At 41.8% G+C, this 25731-nt stretch overlaps 1 protein-coding gene across 1 annotated transcript in view; it reads left to right on the top strand.

The window, feature by feature from the left end:
• The window catches only part of LOC116979306 (sodium- and chloride-dependent neutral and basic amino acid transporter B(0+)-like), a 35721-nt gene extending 10301 nt beyond the window's left edge, over positions 1-25420 (top strand). Inside the window, exons 3-5 of the mRNA XM_033030914.1 lie at positions 23925-24056; positions 25092-25241; positions 25410-25420. Of these exons, the coding sequence (XP_032886805.1) occupies positions 23925-24056; positions 25092-25241; positions 25410-25420 (293 nt within the window). The remainder of the gene's footprint in view (positions 1-23924; positions 24057-25091; positions 25242-25409) is intronic.
• Positions 25421-25731: the final 311 nt, after the last annotated feature.

Raw genomic sequence — 25731 nt, 5'->3', positions numbered from 1 at the left:
GAAAACATTTTGAATCAATAATATCAAAAAAAAGGTTATGAAATAAAAATTGGTATCATCTGAAATAGATCCAAAAATTTAGGTAGGATAAACATTTTAATAGCACTGATTCGGCCGATTAGAGATAAGGACATTGGTGACCATTTAGTAAACTGTTGTCTAATGTGGTCAATTAAGGGCATAAAATTGGCTTTAAATAGATCCTTGTGTTTCTTGGTAATCTTAATGCCTAAATAAGTGAATTGCTCATCTGTGTAATAACTGCAGCTGTTGTTGATATTGTTAAGTAAGTTATTTTCCAGATCAATATCATTTTCTATGTCCTGTGTGTTATGCTCTGTATATGCAAAGGATTCTAGTCCTGATAGAGATATCTGTTTTTTGTCAGGAATTGTCATGGATCATATTGAATGGCGGTGCAGGCTCGAAGGGCCGAATGGCCTACTCCTGCACCTAATTTCTATGTTTCTATGTATGTTTCTATGTGTAGAGCAAGTTTTTTGTTCAAAGATGGTGGTGGGTGCCTGGAATGTGCTGATAGGACTGATAATGGAGGCGGATATGATAGTGGCATTTAAGAGGCTTCTGGATAGGCACATGGACATGGAGGGATATGGATTATGTGCAGACAGATAAGAGTTGATCTTGACATCATGTTCAGCATAGACATTGTGGGCGAAGGGCCTGTTCATGTGCTGTATTGTTCTATGTTCTATATGTCTAGCTTTTTGGCATTTTAGAACATATACATTTTTAGATAAACCTGACAGATATTCAATCTTTACAAAATTTCATCTTCATTCCCAAGTTGTGTTGACCATTTATTTTGTTTATTTGTGTCCGGCCTAAATTTTCTCCCTTCGTCACTTGGTAAGTCAAGGATAGTTTAGAGTCTAGTGCTCATGCATAGAAATTGTGTGGCTTCATTTATTCAGCTGATTCCACGGTATACTCTTTCCTGATTGAAAGGCCTGCAATATATAGCATGTTTTTATTCCTTTGAAATATTACAGTTTAGTAGCTCACATGCAGGCAGCCAGTGCTGAGAAAAAGATCCACACACAGGGAATGACATACAGTTCCAACCCATATATCCATTTTACCAGAAATTCTGCCTGACCTCTGAGTTACTCTATATGTTCTATAGACTCAGGATCAGCTCCTGTGGATTGTTATCCCACTTTTTAAGATAGGCGGGAGGGAGAAGACAGGGAATTATAGACCAGTTAGCCTGACATCAGTGGTGGGGAAGATGCTGGAGTCAATCATAAAAGACGAAATAGCCACACATTTGGATAGCACTAACAGGATCGGTCCAGTCGGCATTGATTTACGAAGGGGAAATCATGCTTGACTAATCTTCTGGAATTTTTTGAGGATGTAACCAGGAAAATGGACAAGTGGGAGCCAGTGAATGTAGTGTACCTGGACTTACAGAAAGCATTTGACAAGGTCCCATATAGGAGATTAGTGGGCAAAATTAGGGCACATGGTATTGGGGGTAGAGTGCTGACGTGGATAGAAAATTGGTTGGCAGACAGGAAACAAAGAGTAGGGATTAACGGGTCCCGTTCAGAATGGCAGGCAGTGACTAGTGGGGTACCGCAAAGCTCGGTGCTGGAACCGCAGCTATTTACAATATACATCAATGATTTGGATGAAGGGATTCAAAGTAACATTAGCAAATTTGCAGATGACACAAAGCTGGGTGGCAGTGTGAACTGTGAGGAGGTTGCTATGAGAATGTAGGGTGACTTGGACAGGTTGGGGTAGTGGGCAGATGCATGGCAGATTAATGTGGATAAATGTGAGGTTATCTACTTTGGTGTCAAAAACAGGAAGGCAGATTACTATCTAAATGGCGTCAAATTGGGAAAAGGGGAAGTACAATGGGATCTGGGGGTCCTTGTTCATCAGTCTATAAAAGTAAGCATGCAGGTACAGCAGGCAGTGAAGAAAGCAAGAGGAGTCGAGTATAGGAGCAAAGAGGTCCTTCTGCAGTTGTACAGAGCCCTAGTGAGACCACAGGTACACAAAATTGATGGGGAAACTCAGCGGGTGCAGCAGCATCTATGGAGCGAAGGAAATAGGCGACGTTTCGGGCCGAAACCCTTCTTCAGACCACACCTGGAGTATTGTGTGCAGTTTTGGTCCCCTAGTTTGAGGAAGGACATTTTTGCTATTGTGGGAGTGCAGCGTAGGTTTACAAGGGTAATTCCTGGGATGGCGAGACTGTCATATGCTAAGAGAATCGAGCGGCTGGGATTGTACACTCTGGAGTTTAGAAGGATGAGCGGAGGGGTCAGGGGATATTGGGAGAAGGCAGGAACGGGGTACTGATTGGTGATGATCAGCCATGATTACATTGAATGGCTCGAAGGGCCGAATGGCCTACTCCTGCACCTTTTGTATTTTGTCTATTGTCTACTCCAACATTTTGTGTCTAACTTTATCATAACTAGTTATTCTGCTTTTACCTTCGGTGAAACAAGGTGTGTCAATGTGCATGCCATCGTGTAAATTGCAAGATTGGCCAGCACTTGACTGAAATCTTAATTTGAGTTTCATTTGCCAGAGCAGCTGTCAGGTCTCAGTGTAACATTGCATTGGAAAATTATACTTTATTAATCTTTATTAACCTTAATTATTAAATACTCTATTCAACGTGGGGGCCTTCCAGAGATACTTTTTACATATTTAATACATTTGGTACAATCTGAACTGCTTAATTGGTGGCTGTATAGAAATGGAATTTTATTTTAGTAAACAAGGAGCTCAGAATCAATAACCCAGATATCTCTTCTGTTAAGATTAATGAACTTGCTGACGATGGAACATTCTAGTTAATTGAAACTATTATGATTGGAAACAACTACTGCCTGAACAATTATTTTCTTCATGGTTTAATGAATGTGTTGTGCAATTGCAATATGAGGTCCCAACTCTTGTACTTAATATTCGGTCCATGAATGTAAGCATGTCATACAGCTTTATCACAACTCTCTCAAAATGTGTCGCCCCTTTCAGGAAGCTATAGATTGCAGCCCAAGGTCTCTTTTGTGCATCAAAACTCTTACAGCCCCTGCCATTTATTCTTTATCTCTTACCAGAATATGACCTCCCAAAGTGTATTACCTCACACTTGTCTGGATCAAATAACTATCTGTCACTATTCCGCCCAACTTTCCACCCGATCCACATCCCACTGTATCATTAAACAACTCCACCAATTCTCATGTTGTCTGCAAACTTCCTGCCTACAGGAAGCAATTAAAGAGCGCACCCCCAGAGGTGAGGATTGTTCATAGCTGGTCGGGGGGGGGGGGGGGGAGCAGAGGAACAACTCCAGGACTGTTTGGAGTCTGTAGACTGGGCAATGTTCAGGGACTCGGCAATAGACCTGAATGAATGCGCCACAGTCGTTACAGACTTCATAATGAAATGTGTGGAGGACTGCATCCCAACAAAATCCTTCCAAGTGTTTCCCAATCAGAAGCCTTGGATGAACTATGAGATCCGCACTCTTCTGAAGCCCAGACACCGGGCATTCATGTCTGAAGATACCGAGGACTACAACAAGACATCCCTGACGAGCTCAATGCGTTTTACGATGGGGAGAATACTGATGGGCCTTCTCGAGCCCCCATTCGCTGTGATGGTATTTCGGTCATGGTCACAGAGGTCGATGTCAGAAAGTCCTTCAGAGGAGTGAACCCCCAGAAAGAACCTGGGATCTGATGACATACCCGATCGTGTTCCAAAAACCTGTGCGGACCAACTGGCTGGAGTTTTAACGGACATTTTCAACCTCTCACTTCTGAGATCTGACGTTCCCACCTGCTTTAAAAGGGCATCAATTATACTGGTGTCCAAGAAGAGCAAAGTGACGTGCCTTAATGACCATCGACCAGTAGCACTAACGTCGGTGGTGATGAAGTGCTTTGAGAGGTTGATCATGGCGCAAATCAACTCAAATCAGCTATATTTAAGAGGGAGTTAGATGTGGCCCTTGTGGCTAAAGGGATCAGGAGGTATGGAGAGAAGGCAGGTACAGGATACTGAGTTGGATGATCAGCCATGATCATATTGAATGGCGGTGCAGGCTCGAAGGGCCGAATGGCCCACTCCTGCATCTATTTTCTATGTTTCTATATCTCGAGAAAAACCTGGACCCACTGCAGTATGCTTACTGCCACAACAGATCTACGATGGATGCGATCTCACTGGCTCTCCACTCCCCTCTGGACCACTTGGACAACAAAAACTCATATGTCAGGCTGTTATTCATTGACTACAGCTCGGCATTTAACACAATCATCCCCTCCAAGCTGGTTACCAAACTCTCAGAACTGGGTCTCTGCGGATCCCTCTGCAATTGGATCCTTGACTTCCTCATTCAGGCCACAGTCTGTTCGTATTGGTGGAAATGTGTCAGCCTCAAAAACAATCAGCACGGGAGCACCTCAAGGCTGCATGCTCAACCCCCTGCTGTACTCACTCTATACTCATGACAGCATAGCTGGTCATAGTGCAAATTCCATCATCAAGTTCGCTGATGACACCACTGTTGTGGGACATATCATCGATGGAGATGAGTCAGAATATAGAAGTGAGATTGACCGTTTGACCAAATGATGCCAGCACAATAACCTGGCTCTCAACACCAGCAAAACCAAGAAACTGATTGTGGACTTTGGAAGGGGTAGTATGGGGACCCATAGTCCCGTTTATATCAACGGGTCGATGGTTCAGAGGGTCAAGAGCTTCAAATTCCTTGGCGTGCATATTTCTGAAGAATTCTCCTGGTCCGAGAACACGGATGCAATTATAAAGAAAGCACATCAGCGCCTCTACTTCCCGAGAAGCTTACGGAGAGTCGGTATGTCAAGGAAGACTCACTCGAACTTCTACAGGTGCACAGTAGAGAGCATGGTGACCGGTTGCATCATGGCTTGGTTCGGCAACTTGAGTGTCCAGGAGCATAAAAGACTGCAAAAAGTTGCAAACATTGCCCAGTCCATCAGCGGCTCTGACCTCCTCACCATCAAGGGAATCTATCGCAGTCGTTGCCTCAAAAAGGCTGCCAGCATCATCAAAGGCCCATACCATCCTGGTCACTCACTCATCTCCCCGCTGCCTTCAGGTAGAAAGTACAGGAGCCTGAAATCTGCAACATCCAAGTTCAGGAATAGCTACTTCCCCACAGCAATCAGGCTATTAAACTCACCTCAAACAAAACTATGATCATTAAATAGCCCGTTGCACTTTATCTGTTATTTATGTGTATATATATATATATATTCATTGGTATATGGTCACACCGATCTGTTCTGTTCTGTATTTATTTATGCCTACTATATTCCGTTGTGCTGAAGCCAAGCAAGAATTTAATTATCCTATCTGGGACACATGTCAATAAACTCTCTTGAATCTTGAATCTTGAAACTTACTAAACATAGCCCTGACATCTCATACAAGTCAATAGCTGGTTAGTCTGACTTTGCTGGTTTGTAAGATTTTAGAGTCCATTATAAAGGATGAGGTTACAGAGTACTTAGAAGTTCACGATAAAATAGGCCGAAGTCAGCATGGCTTTGTGAAGTGGAGGTCTTGCTTGACAAATTTGCTGAAATTCTTTGAAGAAGTAAATAGCAGGACAGACAAAGGAGAATCAGTAGATGTTGTTTACTTACATTTTCAGAAAGCCTTTGAAAAGATGCCACACGTTAGGCTGCTTAGGAAGGTGAGAGCCCAAGGTACTGCATCAAAGGGCAGAAACTAGCATGGATAGCAGGTTGGCTGGATGGCAGAAGGCAAAGAGTGGCAATAAAGCGGGCTTTTTCTGGTTGGCTGCCAGTGACTAGTGGGGTTGCACAAGGGTCAGTGCTGGGGCCGCTACTCTTCACGTTGTATAATAATGATTTGAAGGCTTTGTGGCAAAGTTTGGGGATGATACGAAAATAGATGGAGGGGCAAGTAGTGTAGAGAAAGTAAGGCCTCTGCAGGACTTAGACAAGTTGGGAGAGTGGACAGGGAAGTGGCAAATGGAATATAGTGTAGCAAAGTGTGAGTCATGCATTTTGGTAGTAGGAATAAAGGCGTGGACTATTTTCTAAATGGGGTGAGAATCCAGAAACCGCAGGTGCAAAGGGACTTTGGAGTGCTGGTGCAGGATTCCCAAAAAGTTAATCTGCTAGTCCAATTCGTAGGTACTCAATGCTAGCATTTATTTTAAGAGGCCTTGTATACAAAAACAGGGGCGTAATATATAGAGGCTCTATAAGGTGCTGGTAAGGCTGCATTTGGAATATTGTGAGCAATTTTGGGCACCATATCTGAGGAAGGATGTGCTGGCTTTGGAGAGGGTACAGAGGAGGTTTACAAGAATGATGTAGGTTAACCAATGATGAGTGTTTGTCGACGCTGGGCCTGTACTCGCTGGTGTTTGGAAGAATGAGGGGGACCTCATTGAAATTTATCGAATAGTGAAAGGCTTGGATAGAGTGGATGTGGAGAGGATGTTTCCACTAGTGGGAGAGTCTAGGACTAGAAGTCATAGCCTCAGAATTAAAGGATGTTCTTTAAGATAGGCGAGGAGGAGAGATTTCTTTATTCAGAGGGAGGTAAATCTGTGGAATACTTTCCCACAGAAGGCTGTGGAGGCCATCAGTGGATATTTTTAAGGCAGATAGAAAGATTCTTGATTAGTACAGGTGTCAGAGGTTATGGGGAGAAGGCAGGAGAATGGGGTTAGGAGGAAGAGATAGATCAGCCACGATTGAATGGCGGAGTAGACTTGATGGGCCGAATGGCCTTATGACATTAATTATATAATACAAGTTAATTATCTCTTACAATCAAAAATCCCAGCACCAATTTTGTTGTGCAGCTTTTGTTGCAGATTTCCAGTTAGTGACACACCCATCAACTGCACCCTCTGCCTCCTCTCAGCAAACCAACTTTGGATCCAGCTTACCAGCATGCCTCAGAGTCTTGAGCCTTAACTTTCTGGGCCATCTTACCATGTGAGACTATGTTACTATATTAACATATAGTATATACTATATTACTATACTATACTATATTAACATATAGAGGCCCGGGAACCGTTGGAGCGAGTAGGGGAGGGTCAGGGCTGTGAGTATTTAAATCGGGCGCGGGGTTTTCTTTCACAGAGGCCCGGGAACCGTTGGAGCGAGTGGAGGAGGGTCAGGGCTGTGAGTATTTAAATCGGGCGCGGGGTTTTCTTTCACAGAGGCCCGGGAACCGTTGGAGCGAGTGGAGGAGGGTCAGGGCTGTGAGTATTTAAATCGGGCGCGGGGCTTTCTTTCACAGAGGCCCGGGAACCGTTGGAGCGAGTGGAGGAGGGTCAGGGCTTTTACCGAAAGCTGTAACGTTCCACACTCCATAGGGAGGGTTCTGGTGGAAGCCGCTGATTGGTGGAAGCAGACTAGAAGAAGCAGCTGATTGGGTGCAACCTCAGGTTAGCATTTCTGCTTTCTGGTTAAAGGTACAGTGCTTTAGTAAAGGTACAGTGAGCTAAGGGTACAGTGGGCTAAAGGTACAATGCTTTAGTAAAGGTACAGTGAGCTAAGGGTACAGTGGGCTAAAGGTACAGTGCTTTAGTAAAGGTACAGTGAGCCAAGGGTACAGTGGGCTAAAGGTACAGTGCTTTAGTAAAGGTACAGTGAGCTAAAGGTACAGTGGGCTAAAGGTACAGTGCTTTAGTAAAGGTACAGTCAGCTAAGGGTACAGTGCTTTAGTAAAGGTACAGTGCTTTTTGTTTATATAATAAAGGTACAGTTTAAAGGTCAAGAGGCAGCAGCTGTTGTGAGTCAGATACCTGCTGATTTCTCCCAGCAGTTTCTATTGTATTGTACTTGTATCGGATCCAGGGTAAGGCGGGAGAATGACAGCCAGAGCAGTGTACTGTTCTGGATGTCAGATGTGGGAGGTCGTGGTGTCGGATGGCCCTTCAGACGTCCACTTCTGCACTAGGTGCATCGAGATGGGGCTCCTAAGGGACCGTATTAGGATCCTGGAGCAGCAGCTCGATGACCTCTGTCTGGTCAGGGAGAGTGAGGAGGTCATAGAGAGGAGTTATAGGGAGGTGGTCACTCCAAGACCACGGGAGAGAGACATGTGGGTCACGCTAAGGAAGGGCAAGGGGCAGAGGCAGGGACGAGTGAGTACTCCAATGTTGGTACACCTTGCAAATAAGTACCCCTGTTTGAGTACGGATGGGGGTGACAGCCTGCCCGGGGGTAGCGACAGCGGACGGGCCTCCAGCACAGAGACCGGTCCTGTTGCTCCGAAAGGTAGGGACAAAAAGAAGAGGGCAATAGTAATTGGGGATTCTATTGTTAGGAGGTCGGATAGACGATTCTGTGGATGCCTCCCTGGTGCCAAGATTTCGGACGTGTCTCAACGCGTCCAAGATATCCTGAAATCAGTGGGAGAGGAGCCTGAGGTCGTGGTACATATAGGTACAAATGACCTAGGTAAAAAAAGGGAAGAGGTCCTGAAGGGAGGATTTAGGGAGTTGGGAGGAGAGTTAAGGAAAAGGACCAAAAAGGTAACAATCTCAGGATTACTGCCTGTGCCACGCGACAGTGAGAGAAGGAATGGAGCGAGGTGGAGGATAAATGCGTGGCTGAAAGACTGGTGCAGAGGGCAGGGATTCAAGTTTCTGGATCATTGGGACTTCTTTTGGGGAAGGTGGGACCTGTACAGAAAGGATGGGTTGCACTTGAACCCGAGGGGGACCAATATCCTGGCGGAGAAATTTGCAAAGGCTACTGGGGAGACTTTAAACTAGAATGGTTGGGGCGAGGGACTCAAATAGAGAAAGCTAGTAGACAGAATGGGAGGCAGGAAGCAGAAAAGGGAAGCACTCGGACACAAGAGGAGAAAGAAGAAAAAGGAAATAAACAGAGAATAATAGGCGGGGGGTTTCTTAAATGTGCATATTTAAATGCTAGGAGCATTGTAAGAAAGGTGGATGAGCTTAGAGTCTGGATAGACACCTGGAAGTATGATGTTGTGGCGATCAGTGAAACATGGTTGCAGGAGGGGTGTGATTGGAAACTAAATATTCCAGGATTTCGTAGCTTCAGGTGTGATAGAATTGGAGGGGCAAGAGGTGGAGGTGTTGCATTGCTAGTCAGGGAAGATATTACAGCAGTGCTTTGGCAGGATAGATTGGAGGGCTCATCTAGGGAGGCTATTTGGGTGGAACTGAAAAGTGGGAAAGGTGTAGCAACACTTATAGGGGTGTATTATAGACCGCCAAATGGGGATCGAGAATTGGAAGAGCAAATATGTAAGGAGATAGCAGATATTAGTAGTAAGCACAAGGTAGTGATTGTGGGAGATTTCAACTTTCCACACATAGACTGGGAAACACATTATGTAAATGTGTTGGATGGTTTGGAGTTTGTAAAATGTGTGCAGGATAGTTTTTTGCAGCAATACATAGAGGTACCTACTAGAGGAGGGGCAGTGCTGGACCTCCTGTTTGGAAATGAGACGGGACAGGTGGCGAAGGTATGCGTTGGGGAGCACTTCGGGTCCAGTGATCACAATACCATTAGTTTCAATATAATTATGGAGAGGGTCAGAACTGGACCTAGGGTTGAGATTTTTGATTGGAGAAAGGCTAACTTTGATGAGATGCAAAATGATTTAAAATGAGTGAACTGGGACATTTTGTTTTATGGGAAGGATGTAGAAGAGGAGGACATTTAAAGGGGAAATTTTAAGAGTACAGAATCTTTATGTTCCTGTTCGGTTGAAAGGAAACAGTAAAAATTGGAAAGAGCCCTGGTTTTCAAGGGAAATTGGACATCTTGTTCGGAAAAAGAGGGAGATCTACAATAATTATAGGCAGCATGAAGTAAATGAGGTGCTTGAGGTGTATAAGGAATGTAAAAAGAATCTTAAGAAAGAAATTAGAAAAGCTAAAAGACATGAGGTTGCTTTGGCAAGTAAGGTGAAAGTAAATCCAAAGGGTTTCTACAGCTATATTAATAGCAAAAGGATAACGAGGGATAAAATTGGTCCATTGGAGAGACAGAGTGGACAGCTATCTGCAGAGCCAAAAGAGATGGGGGAGATATTGAACAATTTCTTTTCTTCGGTATTCACCAAGGAGAAGGATATTAAATTATGTGAGGTAAGGGAAACTAGTAGAGTAGCTATGGATACTATGAGTTTCAAAGTAAAAGAAGTACTCACACTTTTGAAAAATATAAAAGTGGATAAGTCTCCAGGTCCTGACAGGATATTCCCTAGGACATTGAGGGAAGTTAGTGTGGAAATAGCCGGGGCTATGACAGAAATATTTCAAATGTCATTAGAAACGGGAATAGTCCCCGAGGATTGGCGTACTGCGCATGTTGTTCCATTGTTTAAAAAGGGTTCTAAGAGTAAACCTAGCAATTATAGACCTGTTAGTTTGACTTTAGTGGTGGGCAAATTAATGGAAAAGATACTTAGAGATAATATATATAAGCATTTGGATAAACAGGGTCTGATTAGGAACAGTCAACATGGATTTGTGCCTGGAAGGTCATGTTTGACTAATCTTCTTGAATTTTTTGAAGAGGTTACTAGGGAAATTGACGAGGGTAAAGCAGTGGATGTTGTCTATATGGACTTTAGTAAGGCCTTTGACAAGGTTCCTCATGGAAGGTTGGTTAAGAAGGTTCAACTGTTGGGTATAAATGCAGGAGTAGCAAGATGGATTCAACAGTGGCTGAATGGGAGACGCCAGAGGGTAATGGTGGATGGATGTTTGTCGGGTTGGAGGCAGGTGACTAATGGGGTGCCTCAGGGGTCTGTGTTGGGTCCTTTGTTGTTTGTCATGTACATCAATGATCTGGATGAAGGTGTGGTAAATTGGATTAGTAAGTATGCAGATGATACCAAGATAGGTTGTGGATAATGAAGAGGATTTCCAAAGTCTACAGAGTGATTTAGGCCATTTGGAAGAATGGGCTGAAAGATGGCAGATGGAGTTTAATGCTGATAAATGTGAGGTGCTACACCTTGGCAGGACAAATCAAAATAGGACGTACATGGTAAATGGTAGGGAATTGAAGAATGCAGTTGAACAGAGGGATCTGGGAATAACCGTGCATAGTTCCTTGAAGGTGGAATCTCATATAGATAGGGTGGTAAATAAAGCTTTTGGTATGCTACCCTTTATAAATCAGAGCATTGAGTATAGAAGCTGGGATGTAATGTTAAAATTGTACAAGGCATTGGTGAGACCAAATCTGGAGTATGGTGTACAATTTTGGGCGCCCAATTATAGGAAGGATGTCAACAAAATAGAGAGAGCACAGAGGAGATTTACTAGAATGTTGCCTGGGTTTCAACAATCAAGTTACAGAGAAAGGTTGAATAAGTTAGGTCTTTATTCTCTGGAGCGCAGAAGGTTAAGGGTGGACTTGATAGAGGTCTTTAAAATGATGAGAGGGATAGACAGAGTTGACGTGGATAAGCTTTTCCCATTGAGAGTAGGGAAGATTCAAACACGATGACATGACTTGAGAATTAAGGGACAGAAGTTTAGGGGTAACATGAGGGGGAACTTCTTTACTCAGAGAGTGGTATCTGTGTGGAATGAGCTTCCAGTGGAAGTGGTGGAGGCAGGTTTGTTGGTATCATTTAAAAATAAATTGGATAGGCATATGGATGAGAAGGGAATGGAGGGTTATGGTATGAGTGCAGGCAGGTGGGACTAAGGGAAAATAATTGTTCGGCACGGACTTGTAGGGCCGAGATGGCCTGTTTCCGTGCTGTAATTGTTATATGGTTATATGGTTATTAACGGAAAGTTACTTCAGTGAACCTATTTAAGGCCCTGGCATGGTCTCAGTTCTCAGAGACTGACGATAAATACATTTCCTCTCTCAGGATTGATGTCTCGGTTGTGGGGGTGTGTGGTAGACAGCTGGCTAAGGGCCTGTCCCACTTTCCCGAGTTATTCACAAATTCTCCTGAGTTATGGCTGGCATAATTAGCCGCTACGATATATCCACGGACTCTTACGGCCTCCTTCGGACTCATTACGAATATTCTGCGAGTTTGAAAACTCGGGAAAATTTGTGAATAACAGGAGAATTCATGAATAAATCGGAAAAGTGCGACAGGCCCTTACACAGAAGGTTGAGTGGAGAGGAAGAGTCTACCAGCAAAGTATATATTCGTTGAGAATCAGGAGTTCTTGATAAGAATGTCAGTTTTGGTGGGAAAAGAATGGTCATGTTACAGTAGGTATGTTACAAAACTTACCTTCAGCGGCGCTGTAATTCTGCCACTGGCCGTGTGCGCGATTTTGGCGCATTTGAGGGGGGGGGGGGGGCGGGGTTAAAACGGGGTTTTTTCCCGACCTGGTCCTGAATTATATTTGTTGGAGTGCAAGATTTTGCTAAAGAATCGTTCCTCCGGCCGTTCTGTGTGTTTTTTAAAAAAATTCACCCGACAAGTTAATCGCTGGAATGATTTTAAAATCAGCTTCTGAAGCCGCCAATGCCGACAACTGGGACGGATTTTATGGAGGACCAGGTAAAAGAAAGTAGTTTATTTTTATGTATAAAAGTGTTTCTTAAGATGTATTTAATTCACATTTTAAGTTGCGAAACGGTGATTTTTCCCCCCGAAGAACCGGCAGTGTATTTGCTGCAGATATGGGGGTATAAATTCACCGCAACCTCAACATTCTAAATGGTCCCGTTCCAGAAAATCCCACTCTCAAGCTGATTTAAATGGCCATTAATTTACAGGTATTAAACATTAAATTCCTTCCATTTGGCCTATAAACCCATCACAATGAGATTTAAAAATTATGTTATATTCTGAATTCTTGTGTGAATGTTATTTGGACACTTAGGCTATTTATGTTAATCTATTCTTAAGAAATGGATAGATGTTTAGATCTAGTAATTAAATTTTGTAATTAGCTACAATTAGGTAACTAACTAATTATATGCTTTAATTTTAAGTCATCTAAGTAAGATTGTTTCATATTTGTTTAAGAATGCTTTAATCTATAATAACTGAAAATTTCTTTCAGTTCTCTTAAATTTTAAGAAAGTTATCGGCCTTTAAATGTTCTCGATCACAGCTCTTGTGTTAAGTCAATGAAAAAGCAATAGGGAACAAGATGCCAATTTCCAAAAATCTTAACCTACATAGAGAACATTTTTTTTTTCTCTATGTAGGTTAAGATTTTTGGCTATATTAAGGGGAAATGGCATGATATTGTCTAGGCCAGCTTAATTTGGGGGCTGAGCTCAATGTACAATTCCAACGGCGGAAGTCAATAATATTCGGGCCACCTTAGGTGGCAACGAGAATTTAAGGTATCCCATTTTTGATACCTTAAAATCACTCTTTTTTAAAAATTATAATTCACTGTTATATGGTTTACTTAATAATAGTATTCTGTTTTTTCTATGTATTTTTCAACGCACTTCTTTTTTCTTCCTATGGAGATTCAATAGACGGAGGAGATGTAAAATAACATTAATAGGGGACGGTTACCCCACACCCAAAACCTCAAGGTATTTAACCACACCACATGAATTAAAACTAGCAAAACTAATTAAGAATGCAAGACATTAGGGGAAAAAGGAATGGAGGAATCATATTTTGTAGTTGGAACATTAGGGGTGCGAATGATCCAATTAAAAGGGGTAAGATTATGGCTCAATTAAAATCTTTAAAGGTGGATATTGCGTTTTTACAAGGAACGCATGTGAAATTACAAACACAGATGAGACTAAAAGCAAATTGGATAGGCCAAACTTATTATTCGTCATTTACTTCTAAAGCTAGAGGTACGGCTATTATTATTCGGAAAGGTATACCATTTATATCAAAGAACACTATATCTGATAAGGAAGGAAGGTACACTATAGTGGCAGGAGAAATTTATTCTACACCACTGACTCTGATAAATATTTATACACCAAATTTTGATAACCCCCAATTTTTTAAGAAAATTACGGATATAATAGATGAGTATAATTACCAAAATGTAATATTAGGGGGGGATTTTAATTGTGTTATAGATACATATTTAGATAAATCAATAAAAGTAAGGAAGAGTAAGGTTAAATCTAAAACTAGTGAATTTTTAAACATATATATAAAAAACACTAATATAACAGACGTATGGAGAATAGTCAACCCTACGGGAAGGGAATACTCATTTTACTCAGCGGTACATAAAACTTATTCGAGAATTTATTATTTTTTAGTGGACACAAAATTAATTCCTTATACGATTAACCCTAAATATCAAAATAGTATTATTTCTGATCACTCACCATTGACTTTTACTTTAAAACTAGAGGGAACGCCAGGTATAAAATCGTTTTGGCGTTTTAATACACAGTTAATTAATAATCCACAAGGTTATGAGTATTTAAAACAACAAATTAAATTCTTTTTTGATACAAATGAGACACCAGGCATCTCACCATCTTTATTATGGGAAACTTTTAAGGCATTTATACGTGGAGTTATAATCTCATATCAAAGTTACCAAAATAAAAAGAACTCCATAGAACAAGAGACTTTAGAAAAGGAAATTAAAATATTAGAATTAGATAACGCAAAAGACCCAACTATAGATAAACATAATAAGATCACATTATTGAAATTTAAACTTAATCGAATATTATCGGCAAGAGTAATAAGATTATTTCAGATCACAAAACAGGCACAGTTTGAATTTGGTGATAAACCACTTAAACTTCTGGCTAGACAATTGAAGAAACAGGAGAAGGAAAAGACGATTACTAAAATCAAATCAGAGAATGGGGAACTATTAACGTTACCCCAGGATATTAATAAAAAGGTTTGCCCAATTTTATCAAAACTTGTATACGTCTAAAATTAAAATAGAAGACAATATAATTGTAGATTTTTTAGATAATTGTAATCTGCCAAAATTGGATAGTTTGGAACAAGAGGAATTAGGAGCACAGGTCACAAGGGAAGAAATAAGTGAAACAATAAAAGAGCTGAAAAATGGGAAAACGCCAGATGGTTTTAATAATGAATTCTATAAAGGTTTCCAGGAGTTAATGGTTCCACAGTTACTTAAATTATATAAATATGCCTTTACCGAAAATAAATTACCAGAAACATTAGCCGAATCCACAATTACGTTAATACCTAAAAAAGATAAGGACTTAGAAGAACCGGGCTCATATAACCATATAACAATTACAGCACGGAAACAGGCCATCTCGGCCCTACAAGTCCGTGCCGAACAACTTTTTTCCCTTAGTCCCACCTGCCTGCACTCATACCATAACCCTCCATTCCCTTCTCATCCATATGCCTATCCAATTTATTTTTAAATGATACCAACGAACCTGCCGCCACCACTTCCACTGGAAGCTCATTCCACACCACTACCACTGTCTGAGTAAAGAAGTTCCCCCTCATGTTACCCCTAAACTTCTGTCCCTTAATTCTGAAGTCATGTCCTCTTGTTTGAATCTTCCCTATTCTCAAAGGGAAAAGCTTGATCACATCAACTCTGTCTATCCCTCTCATCATTTTAAAGACCTCTATCAAGTCCCCCCTTAACCTTCTGCGCTCCAGAGAATAAAGACCTAACTTATTCAACCTATCTCTGTAACTTAGTTGTTGAAACCCAGGCAACATTCTAGTAAATCTCCTCTGTACTCTCTCTATTTTGTTGACATCCTTCCTACAATTGGGCGACCAAAATTGTACACCATACTCCAGATTTGGTCTCACCAATGCCTTGTACAATTTTAACATTACATCCCAGCTTCTATACTCAATGCTCTGATTTATAAAGGCTAGCATACCAAAAGCTTTCTTTACCACCCTATCTATATGAGATTCCACCTTCAAGGAACTATGCACGGTTATTCCCAGATCCCTCTGTTCAACTGTATTCTTCAATTCCCTACCATTTATCATGTACGTCCTATTTTGATTTGTCCTGCCAAGGTGTAGCACCTCACATTTATCAGCATTAAACTCCATCTGCCATCTTTCAGCCCATTTTTCCAAATGGCCTAAATCACTCTGTAGACTTTGGAAATCCTCTTCATTATCCACAACCTATCTTGGTATCATCTGCATATTTACTAATCCAATTTACCACCCCTTCATCCAGATCATTGATGTACATGACAAACAACAAAGGACCCAACACAGATCCCTGAGGCACCCCACTAGTCACCTGCCTCCAACCTGACAAACAGCCATCCACCATTACCCTCTGGCTTCTCCCATTCAGCCACTGCTGAATCCATCTTGCTATTCCTGCATTTATACCCAACAGTTTAACCTTCTTAACCAACCTTCCATGAGGAACCTTGTCAAAGGCCTTACTAAAGTCCATATAGACAACATCCACTGCTTTACCCTCGTCAATTCCCCTAGTAACCTCTTCAAAAAATTCAAGAAGATTAGTCAAACATGACCTTCCAGGCACAAATCCATGTTGACTGTTCCTAATCAGACTCTGTTTATCCAGATGCTTATATATATTATCTCTAAGTATCTTTTCCATTAATTTGCCCAGATAGAGCCATATCACTCCTAAATACAGATCAGAAAATTTTAGCAAGAACTTTAGCAAGAAGATTGAGTAAATATATTAATAAATTGATAAATCCGGACCAAACGGGGTTTATACCTGAAAGACAATCATCTAACAATTTGAGACGCCTTTTTAATATAATGTATTCATACAAAACGGAAAAGGAAGACTTGTCAGTTATATCTCTAGATGCAGAGAAAGCATTTGATCAGGTAGAATGGCAGTATTTATACAAAGTACTCCAAAAATTTAATATGGGAGAGAATTTTATCAGATGGGTTAAATTACTATATGATAAACCAATGGCAAGAATACTAACTAATAATATATTATCTTCAAAATTTCAATTATCGAGGGGCAATAGGCAGGGCTGTGTTTTATCACCCCTGCTATTTGCACTTATGATAGAGCCGCTTGCTGAAAAGATAAGAAGGCATCCGGATATTCAGGGATATAATACTAAGGATGCTATTAATAAAATATCACTATATGCAGATGATATACTTTTATATATTACAAATTCCCAAACGAGCATCACGAATCTATTAAATCTAATAGAGGAATTTGGCTCTTTCTCCGGTTATAGAATAAATTGGAATAAAAGTGAAATTATGTAATTAAAACCCCAGAAAGCGAATCACCTATTAAAATTTCCATTTAAATTCGCAACGGAAAAATGTAAGTACTTGGGTATTCAAGTTACTAGAAGATATAAATCATTATTTAATGCTAATTTTACTTCGGAGTCAAGTGAGTGACTACGTGAAGAACCCGCTCAGTGCGCAGGCGCGGCATTACGCCAGCAGTGCAACAGCGGCTGCCACGGGAGTTAGGCTCTCCCGTTACAGAATGAACCGGACCGTCAGGTGAGTACCCTGAGGTCGGGTTTTCTTTTACAGGTGAGCCTTTTTCTGCTTGTGTTTTTTACAGGCAGAGAAAAAGGCTCTGGAACAAAACTGTCCCCCGTTTTCCCGTTGGGGAGGGGGGCAGCAACAGGCGGTAGGAGCGTTACCCGGTGTTCCGCAATTCCCCGACACCGTGCCGAGGCCAGCCCGCTAGTACCTGAGCAGCGGGCTGGACGCATAGCCACTCGAGAGGCATCCGGCAGGTGTTCCCGATGTCGGACGGGACGTCTCTCCACCCGCACGGGGGGAGAGAGAGCCGCCTGAGCCGCTGGAGTGGCTCACGGAGCAGGTGCCTGCGAGACGCGCTGCTTGAGGGGCGCTCTCGCTACTACAAGGCACAAAAGCTCCAGAAGAAGGCGGTAGGAACAATTACCGGGCGCTCCAATATCCCCATCACCGCGCCGAGCCCAGTCCCGCTAGTGCCTGAACTGCGGGCTGGATGTCTAGCCATCCAAACAGGCATCCGGCCGGTGGCGTCCGATTCGTCGGACGGGGACATGTCTCCACCTAAATGGAGGAGAGACAGCCGCCTGAGTTGCATCCAACAGCAATTGGAGCAGCTCCAGCGAGATGCGCAGAAAGAGCGCTCTCGCGGAGGGAGGTCAGGCACCCCCTCCACAGTGCTTCATGCACTGCCCTCTGCTCCCTCATTACTGGAGGCTAGCATTGGTGACCAGGGCTGGGCTGGTCTGGAACAGGGGCAGGCGGACGAATTCGGGAGTATGCCAGGGGTGCAGGAACATGAAGAGCTGTTGGGTGTGATGGACCGCTTGTAGCAACCCCACGGGCTGGAGCACCGCTGGAACCAAGAATGGCGGCCAGCATCAACCATTACTGGAAAAGGTGCTCGCTGAGGTGCTGAAACAACACAGCACCAGAAAACGGTGAGGCCCTTAAAGTAAAAAGTGTCAACAGCCAAATCTGGTGGGTCACACATCCGGACCCAAGAACTCAAGCTACAGCGGATCCTAAGGCTCCTGACGTCGGCCATCACAGCCTTTGCTCGTTCCGTGGAGACCACGGAGATGGATACCTGCCAGCAGGATGTGCTGGCATTAATGTGTACCACACAATTTGAGATCAACAATCTCCGGAGGGAAACATAAGACCTGCCCTCAATCCCAAATTTGCTGGCTTGTGTAAAGCCCCAGCTGCGGAGACGGACGCGCTGCTATTTGGGAAAGATTTCAATAAAAAACTGAAGGAGATGCAGGAAGCATCAAAAACCTTCGGCCTAATGTGGGCAGGCCCCGGGACGAGCAAACCAAGACCTCCGATACCCAAGCGGCAGCACCCCACGGCATCCACTAGTCGACGTCCGCAATATGGGACTGGTGAACGCTTGTGGTCCGCACATTATCCCCAAAGATCTTTTAGATCAGGGCCCGCAGCGGACCCTCTGGAAAATGCGCCTCCCCCCAACATCGCCAGCACGCCAGAACAAAATCTTCAGGAAAATGAAGAAACAGAATCGCCAATAACCATGGAGGTAGGTGGGTCTGGTCCCTACCAGCATATAGAGAATAAGGGTGCTTTATTAACAGGGGGGAGATTACACTTGTTTAAAGAAGCATGGGGTATGGTCACGAGTGACAAGTATATACTCAACAACATTACAGGATATAAAATACAATTCATGTCAGAAAAAACGCCGCCAGTTCAACAATGGCCCCAAAGGGTATTTCTCCCTCTGTCAAAGAGAAACGTGAGGGACAAGCTGAACTGGTGAGACTTATCACAAAGGGGGTCATCGAAAAGACCAAACATGAACCTTTGGAATTTGTATTGAATATATTCACTAAAACCAAAAAAGATGGTGTCTGTCGCATCATCATTGACTTAACATCACTAAACAAATTTGTTAAGTATATACATTTCAAAATGGAGACATATGTTACTGCCAAACAACTGAATTCCAAAGGACACTTCATGGCAAGCATTTATCTTAAAGATGCTTACTATCTAGTACCCATATACAAGGATCATCGCAGATACCTAAAATTTATCTGGATGGTACAAAGCATTGCCCTATGGGCGAACTTCAGCCCAAGATTATTCACCAAAATATTGAACCCAGCCATGGCAATACTAAGAAAACAAAAACATATTGTCATGGCATATCTGGAGGATATTCTGATAGTAGGGAAAACGATGGAATTGGCTGTGGCAGCAGTATCAGCTACAAAACAGCTCCTCGAAACTCTGGGGTTCGTCCTACATTCAGATAAATCTAAGTTGAAGGCATCCACTATCATGGACTACCTGGGCTTCACAATTAACTCAGTCCATATGACTGTTACCTTGCCAAAGGCAAAAATGGTTGAATTAGCACAATCATGCAACAAATTAATGGTCAACGAGCGACCAACTATTCGACAAGTAGCAAGAGTAATTGGGGAAATGGTAGCAGCATTTCCGGCTACACAATTCGGACCTTTGCACTATCAAAAAATTTACAGAGAGCAAAGGTACGGGCAATAAAACGACATACAGGTCACTATGATCGTGTCATGAACTTACCCACTGAAGCAATATCAGAGCTACAGTGGTGGGCAGAAAACGTTTGGCATAGTTTCAGCCCTAACTTTATCACTAACCCTACTTTAGTTATTCAAACAGATGCCAGTGCTCAAGGCTGGGGAGCGACTAACTCCATATCCAGCACAAGTGGTAGATGGACTAAACTAGAGTCATCATTACTACTTACACTGGGCATTAACTATCTAGAGATGTTGGGCGCCTTTTATGGTTTAAAAGCATATGTATCTAATATGCAGCACTTGCATGTTCGGTTACAAATTGATAAATACTACGGTGATGGCTTATATTAACCATATGGGTGGCATAATATCATTATCATGCGACAAATTGGTCAACATGATTTGGCAATGGTATGTCGAAAGACATATTTGGCTATCAGCTACTTACCTACCAGGTAAGCTAATCACCCATGCCATGAGAAAATTAAACGCCTGGGTTGCAAGTTTGAACAGACCTTACCTGGAACTGGGATTGTCCAAACAAACCATCACCACCATGTCGGCATCCCTTCGAACATCCACCAAGAGGCAGTACTTAACCAGCATCAAAAAAGGGAGAAGTACTGCCAGGAAACATGGACAACATACGCAACAGCTACAGCCACCAACATACTGGAGTTCCTGGCCATCTACACCACGATGTAGGGATCAGCTACGGTGCCATCAACACAGCGCAGAGTGCTCTTTCTGCTTATCTCAAACCAGCGCCAGGACAACAGGCGATGGGATCCCATCCACTGGTGGTAAATCTGATGAAGGGCATTTACAATATCAAGCCCTAAGCCCAGGTATACCCATATTTGGGATATCAGTGTGGTCCTGACATATCTCAGGGAATGGCCACCAGCCAGATCCCCCGGCCTCGAGCAAGCCACACTAAAGACGCTCATGTTGATGGCACTTGTATCCGCTCAGAGGGTCCAGTCACTACACCTATTGCGACTGGATAACATGATCACAGCTCCAGACCAGATCTGTCGTTATCCAGCGACTGGTCAAACAGAGCAGACCAGGAACACCTAATCCAGTCGTGGCTTACCCACCATAACCACGGTTATGTGCCATGACCCACCTACTATCCTACATAGACACAACCAGAATATTCGAGGGAGATGAAAAGCCTTGTGGGTCAGTCACAAAAACCTTATGGTGGGGTACGAGCCAAACCATTGCGAGATGGCTCAAGCAGGTGCTAGAAACTGCTGGGATAAACACTAACATGTACAAATTTTATTCCACCAGGGCAGCATCCATGTCGACGGCTAAGGAATGGACATGCCTATAGACCACATCCTGGCTACAGCAGGATGGTGGGAAGGGAAAAGACCGTTCAGAAATTTTATAATAAGCCGTTGGCAAAACCTGGTTTATTTGCAGTAAAGATTTACGAACTGCAAATATTTAATTTAAGCCCAGGGGAGCAACTTAATTCTTTGTTGTTATTGTTTAAAAAATACCATTGTGTTTTTCTACAAATAGACTCATTGGTTCATTACGATAACACTTCCTCCCTCAAGAACTTCGGCAGTGAGTGAAATGAAACTTACACGGTTTGAAATCACAGAGCTTTGAAATCTTCACGTAGTCACTCACGTGACTCCGAAGTAAAATAGTAAGATTAAACGAGAATTTACCAGTTTGAAGTTTGATCTGTATTTTATGAGGAGTTACGATGAGGGATTACGTGCCCTCCGCTCCCACCCTCATTATATGGATCAAACTAATAAATTGATGTCTCCTTATCTTGACTATATTTACTTCAAAATAACTGTGTCTATCTGTGATTCCACACCGCTTCTTGGAAGTATGCCGCGCCTGCGCACTGAGCGGGTTCTTCACGTAATCCCTCATCGTAACTCTCATAAAATACAGATCAAACTTCAAACTGGTAAGTTCTCGTTTAATCTTACTATTTTATACCATTATTAAATAAATTTGATTCACTGATTAAATTTTGGAGAACGCTCCCACTGTCACTAATCGGCAGAATAAACGCTATAAAAATGATAGCGCTACCACAAATAATATATTTATTCCAATCTATACCGATATATATACCAAAACACTTTTTTTTTAAATTAGACTTGGGATATTTGGGATTATAAAGCACATAGAATTAAAATAAATCACTTGTGCAAACCCAAAGAGATGGGGGGTTTGCACTACCTGATTTTCTATACTATTATTGGGCAGTACATATTAAAAATATAATTTATTGGTTGGACAGTTCTGCTCAACAGTTGGAATGGATAAGAATGGAGAAAGAGGATTGCGCACCCTACGATCTAGGAGCGATCATTTTTCCCCAATAAAGCTGAATAATATGTTATATAAGAAGAATCCAATTATACAAAATACAATACGAATCTGGAAACAAATAAAATTAACTTTAAAATTAAGAAATTTATCAGTGCTAACACCAATAGTGAATAACCCAGTATTTAAACCATCTGGTATGGATAAAACATATAAACAATGGGAAAAAGTGGGAATTAAAAAGGTAGGTGATTTATATGAATTGGGAAATTTATTATCATTTCAACAACTAAAATCAAAATTTTAATTGAATAACAATCAATATTTTAAATACCTACAGGTATGTGACTTTATGAAGAAATATATACCAAGATTCCAAAGTATAATTTTAGACCCACTGGAAGAAGTAATGAATATCAATGCGGAGTCAACAAAATTAATATCATACTTGTATAACAGTATTTTAAATATAGAATTACCATCAACAGAGGCAATTAGAGAAGACTGGGAAAAAGAATTAATGATAAAAATCTCAAAAGAAACATGGGAAAAATATTTGATACATATACATAAATGTTCGATCAACGCTAAACATAACTTAATTCAACTTAAAATATTACATAGATTATATTATTCCAAAACTAGGTTGAATAAATTTTATCCAAATATTTCTCCCATTTGTGATAAATGTCTTTCTCAAAATGCCAATATTACGCACTCATTTGTCTCTTGTTCAAAACTTTATAAATTTTGGTGTGATATATTTAATATATTCTCAAAGCTATTTAAGACAAAAATGGAACCTAACACTGAAATGATTATATTTGGAGTAAGTGGAGATGGGAACAAATTAAATACACACCAAAACTCATTTTTCAATTATGGGTTAATAACAGCAAAAAAACTTATACTTAAATTTTGGAAAAATGCTAATATACCAACATTTAAAATGTGGATCAGTAATATGCTGGACACAGCACATTTGGAAGAAATGAGACTCCTCCGAATAGACAAACAAGACCTATTCTTAAGGAGTTGGTCCCCATTTATTGATTTCTTGGGTTCATGTGGTGACATAGTATCATGAAAACTAACAGTTTCAGGTATGGGTGAAAGATGATTTAGAATATTAAAAAAAAATCATCTCACTGTGGCGATGGAATAATCTCCCTCCTGCTTTCCTTCTTCACTTATTCCTTCTCTTTCACTTTTTCTTTATTGGTTTTTCACCCACGCTCACTAATCTATTCTTCACTTTTCACAACCTCTCTCTTCTCTCCTTTCTCACCTCTCTTTAAAAGAAAAAAGGGAAGTTGTACAGAGAATATAATATGTTAACATCGTTTTTGTACCAATGCATTGTACTCACTTCTAATAAATAAAATATAAAAAATAAAAAAAAAGATGCCAATTTCCGAGGATGAAAATGGCCATAATCTTTTTAATACTGAAGATATGAAAGTGAATTAGGTTTCAAATTAAACTTCTTTTTATGCTTTATCTGATGGGATAAATTAAAGACTTGATTTTTTTAATCTGAAAATTTTGTAACATTGCTAGTTACAGGTACACATTTGCCTCAGCTAATTTTGTTCTCAAATGCCATTGTTATTTTTTCAGGTGCATTTCTTATTCCCTACTTACTAATACTGGCGATGGCTGGGATGCCGGTATTTTTCTTGGAATCGTCCTTTGGGCAGTTTGCCAGCCGTGGACCAATTGCAGTGTGGAAAGCCGTGCCAATTTTACAAGGTGAATGCTCATTCAGTGACGTCAATTTGGTCAATAGAAGTATCTAAATTCATGAGAGGTATGGATAACTGATAGTTAATTGACATGCTTGCTATTCTGATGCAGTTGCATTTCATAGCTCTTACATTCCATTGGTTGAGTTATTTCCCGTCATTAATGATTTATCCTCATGCCCACCATGACTGCACCCTTTATCCTTCCTTTCAATTTGCTCTGTCCACTCTCCAACCTCTCCTCAATTTAAATCTAACTTCTTTCCAATAATACGTACATTGTGCTCTCCAATTTTGGATAACAACCCACCCCTCTCACCAGTCTTTATCCTCCCCTCTCTTTCCCATGCCCTACCTGAATGCACATCCATTTCCCCCACTACTCAGCCTTAATATCCCCTTCCCTCAGTATCATTCCACTGATATCCCCTCTGGCTTCACACTTCACCCTCTTCTCTCCTTATCTTACAGTTTTTTGTCTTCTTTCAACTATGCCTGTGTTCACCCATCTGCGAATCAAACTCCTCTCTCTTGTATCTACCAGGCTTTGTCCCACCCCACCTCTTTTCACATTTCTGCCCCGTACTACAATCGGACTGAAGAAGGGTCCTGACATGAAATGTTACCTAATCACGTACTACAGAGATGCTGCCTGACCCGCTGAGGTACTTCAGCAATTTGTGTCTATTTATGTAGTTCAATAGATGAATAATTCTTTATTTGTCACATATGTAACTGCACAGTGAAATTCCTTTTGCATATAGTGTAAGTTAAAGGATTCGCTACAGTATACACCATATTGCCCAATTTCAAGCTGAAAAATGCAAAAGTACCTTACCAATAATGGCAGGTGCCGCCATTATTTAAAGCCTAAAGTCGGGTTGTCCCATGCGCTCGATGTACTGGAGCAATTCCCACAAATCGACATCCCTCTCCTCCCCTACTCCGGCCATCTTTGTGTCCCAAGGATGCCTTCTGCCTACCTACCATGAAGGCTCTGGAGCCATCACCCTGTTTCACCCTCCTACTGGTCCACTCCTAGTGCCCGACGTGTCCAGCTCCCTCCCAGTGATGCCGTCACATGAGCCTTCGGGCAGGTTCCCGATCCCATCGAGCTTTCTGGCGTACTCCGACGAGCCTTCAGGCAGTTTACTGGTCCAGCCGATCAACGTGCCTTTTAGGTTGGCCCCCTGTAACGTCGTCCGAGTCTTGGAGTGGGCCCAGCCAACTCTAAGCAATTTGGAATTTCTTCACTCTTTCCCAGTTGTGATGAAGAGTATTGAATTCAAAATATTACCTCTGCTTTTCTTTCCACAGATGCTGCGTAATCTGATCTGAGCATTTTCTGTTTTTATTTTAGACTACCTTTAGACAACATCTAGTGTTTCTAATTTTCAATGTACCAACTGTTTGGGATGTGGGAAATAATGGAGAACCCATGGAAACCCTTGCAGTCATAGGTTAACACGGAAAACCCGCACCGACAACACTGGTGGTCAGGACTGAACCTAAGTTACTGGAGCTGTGAGACAGCAGAACTACCAGCTGCACCACTCTACACCTGTGTCCGTGAAAACTCTCTGATGAGATAGAATTTTGAGCTCTTCGTCCTAACTCATTTCAGATTCATAAGATCATAAGACATAGGAGCAGTTCGGCCGATTGAGCCCGCTCTGCCATTT

Source organism: Amblyraja radiata, chromosome 12 (genome assembly GCF_010909765.2).
Source record: "Amblyraja radiata isolate CabotCenter1 chromosome 12, sAmbRad1.1.pri, whole genome shotgun sequence".
Taxonomy (NCBI): domain Eukaryota; kingdom Metazoa; phylum Chordata; class Chondrichthyes; order Rajiformes; family Rajidae; genus Amblyraja; species Amblyraja radiata.
The sequence above is the reverse complement of the archived record's forward strand: the minus strand, read 5'-3'. Positions and strand labels throughout refer to the sequence as shown.